Source organism: Apteryx mantelli, chromosome Z, assembly GCF_036417845.1.
Source record: "Apteryx mantelli isolate bAptMan1 chromosome Z, bAptMan1.hap1, whole genome shotgun sequence".
In the NCBI taxonomy this organism is placed as follows: Eukaryota; Metazoa; Chordata; class Aves; order Apterygiformes; family Apterygidae; genus Apteryx; species Apteryx mantelli.
In genome coordinates this window covers 8,338,011-8,351,335 of record NC_090020.1, presented here as the reverse complement: position 1 = coordinate 8,351,335, position 13,325 = coordinate 8,338,011, and the positions used below count along the sequence as shown (strand labels likewise).

Sequence of the window (13,325 nt, the reverse complement as noted above, 5' to 3'; positions counted from 1 at the left end):
CAAAGTATTTTAATGAAAACGTCAGATAATTACAACTATCTTCTACAGTTCTCCAACTTTTGTTCTGTCTTCTCTTATAGTATAGTTCTGAGTTTTGCATACAGCATCCTGCCAATGTGTGTCATTACAGGCTCTTCTCAGCTTAAAATGTACCTAAGTGAATGAACAGGGTGGAACACTAAGAACACAGGACCAATTATGTGTCTATACATTGATATTTGTAAAATATTAAGCCCTAACTCATTTGCTCCTTGTCTTCTGGGATCACAGAGAAAGGTAATGGAAGCTATCCAAGTTAGCCAGCAGTTCGAAGAATGTCATGCTGGGATCAAAGATCCAGCATCAGTCAGCTAAACTTTGTCTTGCCGTTATATAGGTTTTAAGGCTTCTGATTTACTAATAATCAGAATGACACTTTGGACTCTAATTATTTCAGGAGAGATGTGCAAGCCTAGCTACAGATCTCTAAGCAAAGCTGGCACAATAAACCCTATTCTAGTAGAATTCACCTTCCTGAAACAATAGTTAATACCTCTAAGTTAAAGAGAGATAAACAAGTGCGTTAGCACAGCAAGGAGTCCTCAGAGAAGGGCTATAGTTTAATATCTGGAGCTCTGCCAAGATAGTAAATCTGCCAAGTGCTTTCCATCTTTGCATCTTCCCTTTTTAAATACTGCCATCAAATCCCAAAGTCTATCTCTTCAGCTGCCCTTTGATCAGATTTACTATAAATTAAAGATGATTTATAGTAGTGTTCCAATTGATTAAGGTAGCACTAAGAGTAATCACGTTTGCAGATTGCTTTGAAGTTACCAAGGAATATAGGGCCTAGGTCGTGCTATTGTTGTTGTATAAGTAATGGTAAGTTTTGAAGTTTCAGGCATGGGCTAGAAATTCCTTTCTCTCCTAACACTTAAATTCATTCTCAGTCCTGCTTTTCTTCAACCTTTAAATGTTATACAGAAGGCTGTTCAGAGGCGAGGGAAACTGAGACAGCTCTAAATCCAGCAAGAAGGGACACAAAGGAATTGAGAAATAACTCCTTGCCTTCTTACCTCTCCCTGCTCCCATGCCTTTTTCCCTTGCTTCATGCAACTGCCTATAGCTGCTCTTACCCTTTCTCAACACGGGCAGCAAAATCAGTTTCACATGAACTAAGGGAGAGAAAAAGAAAGGGAGAAGAGAGGGAGGAATCCCTCAAACATGTCTCAGTGGCCTTTCCTATTAGAAGCAACTTTGGACATAATGTGCTTTAAAAGTCAAACCAACACACTTTCAAAGCAACACTCCTATGATGGAAGACATAAAGAATGGACCAAAACAACTGGAAAGTGAGCTCAGCAATAACGTCATACAGGACTATGCACACTGTCTGGCACCATACCCATATCTCCATCAGGGCTTAAGTTGAGATAGCTAAATACACAGCTCAGTGTGCCTACCTAGTACATGGATGCCTACGGGATCTTGCATTCCAAAAAAGCAGAAGTCTTTTGTAAACTTTATGCTACAGTCATCAGGCCTAGAAGATCTAAGAAACGTGGATAACCTGGTTGCTTGTGGAACAAACCGACTCGGTCCGTAACAGCCATGGCACTGGAGTTCTTCCCTTTACCGCAATGAAGAGATACGTTCACTGTTCGGGCAAAGGGAACTGACATCTCCGCAGTCCTGCAAGGTCTGCCCGCTAACTCAAAAGAAACGCTAGCAAAGGTCAGCTGTTCCAGCCTTAGCAGCTGTTCTGCCCTTAGCAATAAAGAGGAGGGTGCATGTGGGTGGTGAAAAGGAGAAGAAAATGTAAATTCAGCAGTGCTTGCAACAATCTATCCTTGCAACAAATCTGGGTTGATTCTTGAAATATTTTATAATTACTGTCACCTGATTTATTTTTCTAATGTAATAGAAAAACAAACTATTCTTTTTCTATTTTCAGCTGGTTTAAAGTTGTTCATTGTATGGCTTTGTGCAGAATCAGAAGCCAAATTATTTGAATAGCATGAACATACTGTGTTACATAAGAGAGATCAAACAGATGGAAATCCCCATATCCCACTTCCCCTTAAAGAAAACCTTATGAATTTTAACATTAAAGGCAAAACTTTATATGAACTCTTTGAACTATACCATATGTTTTAATAGTCAACCATAACCATGCTAAAAGACCCCATACTTCAGAAGAAACTAAGAGGGAGTAGTGAACTGCACTTGTGCTTAAGTACTGTAAGAGTATCTTAATAGAGCCATATAGAAAGATGTAATTTTATCCCTTTACATCATATTGAGCAAAAAGATTTCTGCTTTATTGATTCCAGTTCCCTGGTCTTGGAGAAATTTGTATCATAAACAATCACTTCATAGAAACATATTAAAATATAACCCCTTTTACATACTCACTAATCTCCTCCTCAGAACCGGTTTGCTTTTCCCTCTGTTACTTGCCATTAGAATTATGTTTTGGAAACTCAGTCCTTTGGTGATTATGATACTTTTTTAGCTCAATGATTTTTTTTTAAATCAAGTGCCTTTTAGGACAAAAACAGAAAAAACAACTCTTGCTGCAGAATCTATATTTGGCTGCTGTTTACCCAATGATTCTGTAGTTAACTAGCATCTAGGTCAATTTTGCCTTCAGGAAAAGTAGTTTACAGCATTTGTGATCCACTGCGTCCCATTTAGAGACCACCTGAAACAGACTGTCTAGGACTATGGCAGCACCTCTTCATTGCAATTGCAATTCAAGTAATGAATAATAAGATACTGTAAATAGAGCTGATTGATTAGTCCATATTCAGAACAGTCTAATTTATTCACTGCAGTGTTTCCATGACACTACCCCTGCAAAAGCAGCACAATAACGTTTTTAAGGAAACGTTGTTTCCACCACTGAAACAATTCAAAACAATTCTGCATAATGAGTCATTTCTTTTTTGGTCTTTCTATACAAAACGTCCTGTTCAAATCTTATCCAAGTTCAATGATACACCCAGGTAGCGAGGCAAAGGACAAGGAGATATTAGACATCTGTTGGGATCTGTATCTAGGGAACAATGAGGCGATCTATAAAATGAAGCTATAAATGAACCTAAAGGTCAATAAACTCTTATTCTGGTACTTCATGCCCAATCCACTAATCTCTAGCTTTTCCATCTGTGTTAAATTTAGCACAACTAATAACTCAATAAAATTTAGAAAAAGAAACGTGCCAGTGCATAATGGTACAAGGCTTCAGATAAAAGCTTGCTTACTTCCACTGAATAATAAAGAAATAAACTTGCTGAAATTGCTATAAAGTTGCCTATTTGACTGGTAAAAGCCAAAGAAGTTGTCTCTTTCCTAAAATCTTCTAGGTTAACTAGAAAGCAACATTTTCAGTAATACACAGAAACCACTCATAAGAGGCATCAACAGAGTGTGTTTTCCCTTTCTAAGAAAGAGGAACATTCTAGTTTTAAAAAAGGCTTGGACATTGTGTTAAAGACTTTATTTTAGCCTGCTCAGAACTAGATTGCATCACCACTATAAGCTATGCAATTTTAAAATGTTTACAGCAAATTGTCTTTAATTTACTTTGCACAGATGGTGTGCATCTTTCTTTATCGCTACCGATTTTTACTCCTATTCATATCAACTTATAGGAAGTACTAAACTGGTCAGGGAAAAAAGAATAACCAATCCTTATCATCTAGCCAGCCATGAAGCTGCTTCTGCCAATTTCCTTCAACTGATTATTCAACAGCCAGAAAACACTGCTACTCACATTTATCTATGACCTTGGACTTCTAATTATTGGCACATTTCACTACTGTCACTTATTGATTGGTCTTTCATGTTGTTGATCAAGCAATTGGCTATGCTTAATTTAACCTACATGGAAAGTATTACTAATTTTAGTACTACCTGTCACACAGTTAATAAGATTTTGGTGGCACTTACATTCATTAATAACTACTGTTTATCAATCCGCCCATTTTATTTGGCCTACAAATAAATCGGAACAAAAGGCTCTTCTTATCTTTACTTCTCTCTAGTTCTAGTTCTTCCATATCTGCTTCTATCTAGTTATGAGAATGTAGTTATTGAAGCTGTAGTATTTCAGAGGAAAACGTACACTTAAAGGCAATGAGGCCTGCAAATCAGCTGTTCCTCTAAGACCTGTGCAGGGCTATACAGCACTGATGCACAGCAAAGTATGAGGAGAGCCTCATCGAGTACTGGTCTCATTGCTCAGTTGCATGAATGGCTCCCTGGGGCCAAAATTAAAAGTTACAGGTTTGAGCAGTCCCGACAGTACTTTAAAATATGTCAGGATTGCTGTCGGGTATTGAACTGGGGTAGGGCCTACAGCTAGCACTCTCCCAACAGTAAAACCTTTTAGTTTTTTTAGTAAAAATGTACTTGTACATGTTGTCTTAGCAATAGTCTCAGTTTACACGTATCTCATGAAGTGCCATAATGACATACTGGTCTTTTAGCACTGACAGCATGCACATCTGAGGTGTGTTTTAGATTCCTGCTCATCTGCGGAAGATTCACCATCAGCAGCAGAACTGTCAAAGGAGAAGAGAAACAAACTAGAAAAGCTTGAAAACTGCTGAGTAATTGGCTGATTAAATTGGAAAAGGCTTGATCTGAAAGGAAAGGAAGAAAATCCGGATGCTGATGTGGACACACTCAAACTAACTAACCATAATGATTCTACAAAATGGCTCTGTAATTTCTTATGAAAATGAGCTCTCTACCGAGACAGAAAGATTTCTTGCTTGTAATGGGCAAAATGATATCTCAAGGTATTTTGGCCCTTTGTCTTTAGTATCAACTCGAATTGTGACTGGGCAGAAACATGGAGTAATGCAAAGCATTCTTCTTCAAGAGTCTATGTAAATAATGAAAAACGGTGCTGGAAGAAGGTGGTTCAGCAAGCAGAAGCAACCAAATGCTCACTTAAGCAAGCAAGCAAAAAATAATTTTATATCTTGGTTTATGTTATACAAAGTATGGAAGAAACGGAATTATTCCTGCTTGGCTGTCCCGGGCAGAGTGCAATGATACAGAAGTTACATGCAGTCATCTGTCTAATTACACTTAAACAAAAACGGGCATTTATCCCAAACATAAGAACTTTATATATGGTATATAAAGTATATACTTTATGCTTTCAGCTGTCTCCCGGGCTCTGCCTGCAGCTGCTCCTGGAGGGACCCTGGACCTGACCACCTGCTCGCCTTGTCAGGGAATGCCCATGGACCCTGAGACCAGCACCGTGCTCCGCCGGCTCAGGCAGATGCCGTGGCACTGTGCCCTGGTCAGCGAGGGCACTGCCTGCACTGTAGCTGCTCTCGGTGCCTTGCTCCCAACCCCGTGAGGAGCAGCTCTGCTCTTGCCGCTCGCTGACATGGACCGGCTTGCTGGGGAGGTCACAAGACCTTGCCGTGGACTTGATGCACATCCCTCTAGCCAATCTGTTTAAAACAGAGATGAAATGCAATAGCAGGGCAGCACAGGCATTTCCCCCCCATTTTTTGTAGAGATAACCTCTGTTCTCTCAGTCCAACCTCTTCATAGCTTGAAAATTCACTGAGAACAGCTGCAAGTTTCCAATTATTTAAAAAACAAGTTTTAAATATGAGACATTGATTGTAGATTTCTTTAAAAGACACATAAACCTAAACTCTGCCAGTAGGTCCCTTTTCTCATATTACATATGTTATAAAAAATAATGTAGAACAACTCACTTTTACAGAAAGGATTCCATTATAAGACATGCTTTCTCATTTGTAATTAAATGGTCAAAGCTTAACTAGATGAATATTGGAAGTATATGTTTTACTGTTTGCTAGTGAATTTCATACAGCTTTGGGCAATAAATCATTTTGTGGAAACCTATTTTTTCTTGGGACTCATTAGTCAGGAAGCATGTTCAGACCATACTTTTTGTGTCATATATCACATTACTGTAAGTCCACCACAAACCTCTTGTATGTGTCCAGAGTGGAGATGAACTGTTAGTCTGTATCCTCCAGTGACTTACTTTCTTTTCGTCTATGCCTTGCCAACATAGGCAAAGAACCATGTTTAAACAGTGTTTGTATTCAGCCTGGCTGTAGATGGTAAGCAGTTTGTGCTATAACAAAATTTGACCTGCAGGAGTGAATGGGGTTGCAGCAGTGTTCTTCCTTGGTCAAAATACATTTATTACCCTGTTAGCAATAGCTGTCTAAATCATGTGACAACTTGGACGCACAGAAACACATTAAAATTGCTTAAAATGGTTCTTTTTTTCCTGCTAGAGACTTCACATTGTGTGTATCCTATCTAAAAAACATGCAAATTGTTACTTTAAGAAATAACAAATAAAGTGAATACACCATACTTGCAGGAATGGAATTTGCAAAACTTCTGGAGAAATGGAAGCACTTTTACATGATTGGCACACAATTGTTCAATGACAAAAAAGAAACTTGCTAAGTTTACCATGCAACTCTGATGAAAAACCAATGTCAAACATTTAGCTGGGGCTCAAATGCATTTCACAGCATTTATGTTTCAGAGATTTTGCATTTGCATTCCAGTCAAGATCACACAGCTGCATGAGACTTCAAACTACAGATTTTTTGTTTGTTTTACTATAAGCCAAATGTTTATCCTGCTTTTTTTTTTTCATGAAACATCCTGAGTCTTCTTTTGTTGTACCTCATGTTGTGATAGTGTTTTTTCAGTGGAAAATATCTGAGTAGTAAAAATTTAAGGAGTGAAAATACAATTTATATTATGAATTATTTAAGGTATCTGCTCATACTGAAGTACTGAAACTTGCTCTCTACCTCACTCTTTTTAGGAAATAGACTGGTTATGGATATGACATAATTCTCAGATTGCTGCAAATGCCTCCCTTACAAGGAATCCCTACGTTGCTTAGGCTCTGGCAGCCATATTTCCTAGGGTAGGAATCCCTGGGACTCCTTAACTCAGCGACCCCCAGGCAACCTGCTTGAAGATTAGTTATGTTTTTGTAATATTGATCTATAACTCAGATTGCAGCACTTGCAAAAATGAGCAAAAAATTAGAAATAGCACGGTTTCTCTTAAAAGACCAAAATTCAAACTCTCCAGCACTTATCACTGAGGTATCTAAGCCCTTAATGTCCCATTGTGTTAGATATTACACAAAGATATATTAAAACTGCTGGTTCTGCCTTAAAAAGTCTACATTCACATGCTTAGTAAAATTGCTCATAAACACAGTAAACAAGGGTGAGTGTTTCTTCTGATAAAAGAGGAAGGTATGTAGCTATTGCTATTGCAGAGGAAGTGTGTTACCTATTGACTCACTTCAAATGAATAAAATGCAGAGAACACTCTACTGATCTGAGGTGTGAAGAAGTATCTTCCTCCCCATTCCAGCAGTTAAAAGCAGAGGGGGTGGATGTCTCCTCCAGCAGTTTTTCAGAAACTCATGAGTTTGCTCTAACAGTACCTCTGGAGGAAATCATAAAATTAACCTTCAGCCTCTTCTGCAAAGAAAACATCCTAATGTCCCAAGTGTCTGGTAGTCATACAGACGTAGGTAGGGCAGAACTGAGCCTATGCTAGCTACTGCTCTGAAGCACTGAACGAAGATTATGACAGGAGCAGGCTGGAGGGGACAGAAGCAGAAGGGAACACTGGGAACAAGGCGGACACCCTGTCACGGCTGGATTAGCACTCCTGAGTCTGGAAGATGAACTTCTCCACAGAGGAGCTATGGACAGCAAACACGAAGCAATGCACGTCTGGCCCTACAAGCCTCAGGCTAACACAGTGCACTGAATGGTTCTGAATAGAGTGAAAAGAAGAAAAGTAGACAAAAAGCTGAGGAGCAGAACGCAGAAGCACTTTCCTCTCCACAAACCCTGGAACTGCACTCAAAGCGCCTGAAGCATCACTGCTACTACCAACAGCACAAAATGGGTCAAGCTAGCCCAGTATCCCGTCTCAGCGTGGCACAGCAGATGCTTAGGGAAAGAGTACAAGAACAGGGCAAGTGTGCAACACTTCCCCAGCACACTCTGCAAGCATCCCGCAATCCCTTGCTACAGACTTCCTGAGCTGGAGGTTACATCTGCAGCCCTGTGTTTTATGATCTAATAAATTGGGTTAAAATAGTTCTATCTTCATCCTCCCAACTCCACATGCTTGTTTCTTATCCAGCCCAATCCAGATGTTATCAGCCCCTCAGTTGCGGTAATGCATCTATTTGTGTGATCATACTCCTAACGAGATCTGTAAAACACTTCAGATTGAAAAGGACTCCTATGGCTGTTCTTGCAGACAATGAATGACAGCATACTTGTGCTATCAATCAGGCCAAGTGACAGTACATCTTAAGGTCCTAATCTTGCTTAGGACTCCCATGATGGGAATTTAAGAAATTACCTATCTATGAAAAGATAGCATTAAAAGACTTGAGTAAAGCCAAAATAATCATTCAAAGTTCAGGCAATACTTGGTGATGGAGATGTCACAGTCATTCCGGCATTTCACTTTAACCAATGACATTTTTGTTTTTTAAAGCAAAAATGGGCTTTCTGTGTGTATCATATTTTCCACAGCTGCCTGGAGGCATGAATACATGCATGGCACTGCTTTTCTCTTTATGTCTTGGCCCTCTACATGGATGGCCCTCACTGGTTTGAAGATCCTACATGCAGATTTCCAAAACATCCTTCTAGAGTTTGAATCTGCATCATTATAACTACTGTAAACGTTCCAGTCTCTCATTTTCTCTATAGAGGATCAAGAAGAAGCTTTCCCAACCCAAACCAAGGTCTACTGATGCTTCCTGTGCACGTTTAGCAGTTCTGGCACACTGTTCAATACAGTCTGCCTTTAGCATTCAATAAGAAAATACGCAATAGTGTACTTAACACCTCTGCAGGCATCTGCTGGAGAGCCCTGACTTCACAACAAGTACGAAGCACCTATTTTTGCAGGTCTTACTACAACGTTATTGCATTACCTGCGGTTCCTTGTCATGTTGGCTAGGATCCTTCTCATAACTCTCTGCATAGATCCGGAGAGTAGCTCGCACATGGCTAGAAGCGCTCATTCTGAAGATGAGCCTGGAAGCATCTGAAAAAACAATCCGCAGTCCCTACAGGGAAAGAAAAAAGAGCAGCATATATGTGAGGTAGCAGCACCTTTACAAATCACAGTTCACTGCTCTAAAATAAAAATAAAATAAAAAGTGAAAGGAAGAGTGATTTGGATTTAGTTCTTCTTTTGTGACTTAGTGCAACTTATTATCCTTATTTCCTTTCCGAAGACTAGAAAGATTCTCATGTTTTCCTTCACGTTTCTCATAACAAGAACCTTATTACTGGTGTTTTTTCTGCTTTAGCTGCTTTGTTTTGAGATTTCATTGAAAACTCAGTGGCACAGCACAAAGTCAATGGCCTGAGAAACAGCTATAAGATCAATGAGTATCAGTGGTCTGAGAAATAGTTACAGGATGCCAGGATCACAAAACTGTCATCAGTAGCGAACACAAGGGACAGCACCAGTTCCTTTTCCTCCAGGACCACAGTCCAGGAGTGCCTTCTCCTCCTGGACCATGCATCAAGATCTAGTTACAAAGATTTCAACACAAGTCTGTAGCACAACTCAGGAAACTTAACTTACAGTGTTAAAGTACAGTAATCAATGCACATTAAGCTGTGTGTAGAATAAAAAGGATTTATTTTCAATTCACCATGAAATGTGCTCCTTGCTCCCATCTTAATCTCCTTTTTCTTTCCTCTTGCACCCTCTTCTACTCTATATATGTACACATTCTTCCACAGATCACATACTTGGATCCAGAGTCAATACACTGTCTCTACATGGAGTCTGTGAAGCAAGCAAGGAGGTCAGACAGACGAACTTGCTCCTACTGAAGCCAAAGGACTAAATCTACAGTTAAATAGCTGCAGAGTTTTTATACTCTTCCAATTCTACACTCATGTATAGTCTAGTTCCCTTTCTGTAAATGTTACAGTTAGGCTAAGTGCCACCTCTGCCATACCACTAAACTTCATTTCCCCGTTAAGTCCTGCTGCCACCTGCGCCTAGTGCATGAGCAGAGACCATTGCTTCTTTTGTCCGAGGGGCAGTAAACCCTTCAAAAAAATGAGAGAGGATTAAAGAGAGGAGCATTTTATTCTTCTTTTTTTATCAGCAACTGCCTAGGAAGACACTGATGTTAGCAACATAGCACTCCAACGTGCTAAAATATAAGTGGAAACCTTTGTTTGCTCAGGTATTTTAGCACCATATAAAGAATTGTTTGGTTGATACTGCACACTAACACTAGAAAGTATGCAACAGAAAAATGTCCCACATGCGTAAAAGATTGGATTAGATGACCAGCTGACCAAGATAAATTGTCCATCTCTAAATTTAGTGATTCCATGAACTTTTTTTAGCTGTTAGTACAGCAATATATATTGATTTTTAACATTATTTCAATGCAGTTGAATTTTTAATATTATTTCAGTGCAATTTCAGTGCAACATTAATTCATCTAGTATTCTCAATATGTACAGCATATGTGACAAACAGAAAAAGTTTACATTGAGAAATCTGAGATTTAGAGCATGTTTTTCTAATAGTTTGTGAACTTTCTCTTCTCTTTCAGATACTTGCTACTAAGCCAACTTTTTGAGTTCGAGTTAAAATCTTGGCTCAAGTGATGTCAGTGGGAGTTCCACTGTTGACTTCAAAGGAATTGAGATTTCCTGACAGATTTTTAAAAGTATACAGTCAGTATGTTATGGTCTGATACTCTGAGCAATGGGCTGTCTCTCTGCGATGGCCAATTACTCTTAACTTTATGACAGTGAAGAAAAAGAAGATAAATCAAGGATTTTTGCAATTTGGGGCATTGTTTGTTTTGAATGGTTGACAGACCCAGGATCAATAGCTCAAAGTATGTAACATTAACATCAATCAGCTTTAAGAGGGAAGGAAGGGAGTCTAGCATATTTGCACAAAATGAATACAAGGGACCGCAAACATCAAAGCATGCACATATCTTTCTTTCCAGTGTTTAAAGAGGCATTTTGCATATTCCTGCTAGCTCTAGCAACCCCCACAATGACATGATTAGCAATACTTGAATACTCTTCCCTATACTCCATCTTTATCTGTCAATAATAACAGTGACAAACAGCCAGTTGGCTTAGCACATCAGATTCTGAAATCTTACCACTCATTAAATCATGGTCTTCAGAAATAAAAGTATTTATAAACACTTCTCTTCATTGTCTTCTACTGTATTTTGCCAAAATGCTCCACCAAACTAGGGCACCCCTAGACTGTTTGATGCTACAGTTTACAGTACTTGGGATTCTTACGCAAAATACATATGCCCATGACCAGCATTCAGTCAGTTCTCTGTACTATTTCCCAGCTCTTCATTTTCTTCATTTTACATTTCTCAGAGACAAATGCTTGGCCCTATTAACTTTTACAAAGGGGTGATAACAGCTGATATTTGTCTATAAGACCAGGATTCCTGCCATGCAGCTGAGAATACTCCAGAAAGGGGCGTTACAGAAACACAGTGGATGTACTCCTTATAAACAATAATCCTCGGTGCCAGGGAAAAATCATATACTAGGGAAACAATGGCCTTTGGAGCCAGACTGTCAATGTCAACTTTAGAGTCATGATATTTGACCTGGAGATTTGGAATTCATTATTCTGAGAGTTCAACAGCAAAAATCTGCCTTCTGACTCTCCTTTGGGAACAATCACACTGATTTCAGAAACAGCAAAGCTTTTCACTCAGGAAGACCACAGAAACTAATGAGAGTTCTTAAATTTTTATATTTGTCCCCACCATTTTCTGGAACTTACAGCTAAAAGCCATGAGTCAACAACATTTCTCAAAAAAACAAAAAAAAACAATGAAAAATATTGTTACCAAATAAATATGAAGAAGCACTATCTGGAAAATAAGCTATGGCACTGCATCTTCTGTAAAAAAAGCAAGCAGTTTTTCCCCACTTCTTATAGAATACCCATTCTGACATACAGAGGGTTCCTTTTTGACATTTTTGAGCTTTTGTGGTCAACATGATTGAAGCAAGCTGGTGAAACTGCAAGCAGCCTACTTATGTTTGACATGATTGCATTTTTTCACCTGACATAAGCCCAGTTTAATGCCCCATACTAGCTATTTTATCATTAATAAGGTCTCAGATGCATGAACATGCACCAGATAAAATTTTATATGCAGAATTTATAAACTGCCTTAAGAGGAAAAGAAAGAGGAGTAACATGCTGAAAAGCTCATGGGAAGGAATAACTTTCAGTTATAATACGATGGGACACTATAGTCACTGACAAGAATAACATTATCTAATGGGAACTGATAATGCTTTTTTCTGGGAGGAAGTAGATGAAAGGATTTAGTACAGCTCCCACACTGAACATCTATGGATATTTATTTTAGTCAAATTAGGCCTGCTAGTGGATATTAATGAGCTGTGTGGAAACTTTGAAACAAAATTATGTGCCATAGTTAACCCACCAGCTTTGAAGCTGATGTGACAGAGACAAGCCTTACACGGATCCATCCCTTTTACATTAAAATTCAATTAAACAGCTCACTGATTTGTTAATAAGTATGAAGCACTCCAAAAAAAAAAGAAAACTGCTACATATTCTTCCAGGTAGTTTGCTTTTCAGTGGTTTGGTGGAAATTTTGGTTTACAATTTCTTAATTAAAGAAATAATAATAAATTAGCATGATAAATCAGCATGAATAAGACTAAGCAGCAAGCTTACAGCAAAATAGCTTAGGACTTGCAAAACATTAATGAAGTACAATACAAGTGAATATCACCAGTAAAAAAATTTAGCCTAGCAGCAATACATTAGACATAGAGCCATGGACCACGATAGCCTACAGTCAGCCCAGCAGGAACAGATGATAGCTGGTCATTTGGGCTGGAGAGGTCACAGGTACCCACATATTGTACAGTCTACCTACATGCTCTGAATGCTGCTGGCTACAAAGGTAATATATCTTCATTATGCAACACCACTGGGTCACCAGAAGCAAGAAACAATGGCCTTTCTTGTAATGTGTGGCAAGTGGACATTTTAGATAGAAAACAGCAAAAGAACATCTTTTCTATGTGATGCTTGGCATCATTCGGGAAAGGGAACACTCCCTGCACTTGAGTCTGTACTGCTGTCCACATAGACTCCATCCCTTCTTACGTTCTCCATGACACAACTGCCTCTAGCCATGCACAGGAAATGCAATCTAAACCAGAGGTGGATATCTTACCCAGTTTGAG

The 13,325-nt window shown here is 38.9% G+C and overlaps 1 protein-coding gene across 1 annotated transcript in view; it reads right to left on the bottom strand.

Moving 5' to 3' along the window:
* Window positions 1–13,325, bottom strand: part of PGM5 (phosphoglucomutase 5) — a 73,737-nt gene that overhangs the window by 2,420 nt on the left and 57,992 nt on the right. Inside the window, exon 10 of the mRNA XM_067316129.1 lies at window positions 8,996–9,130. Within this exon, the coding sequence (XP_067172230.1) occupies window positions 8,996–9,130 (135 nt within the window). The remainder of the gene's footprint in view (window positions 1–8,995; window positions 9,131–13,325) is intronic.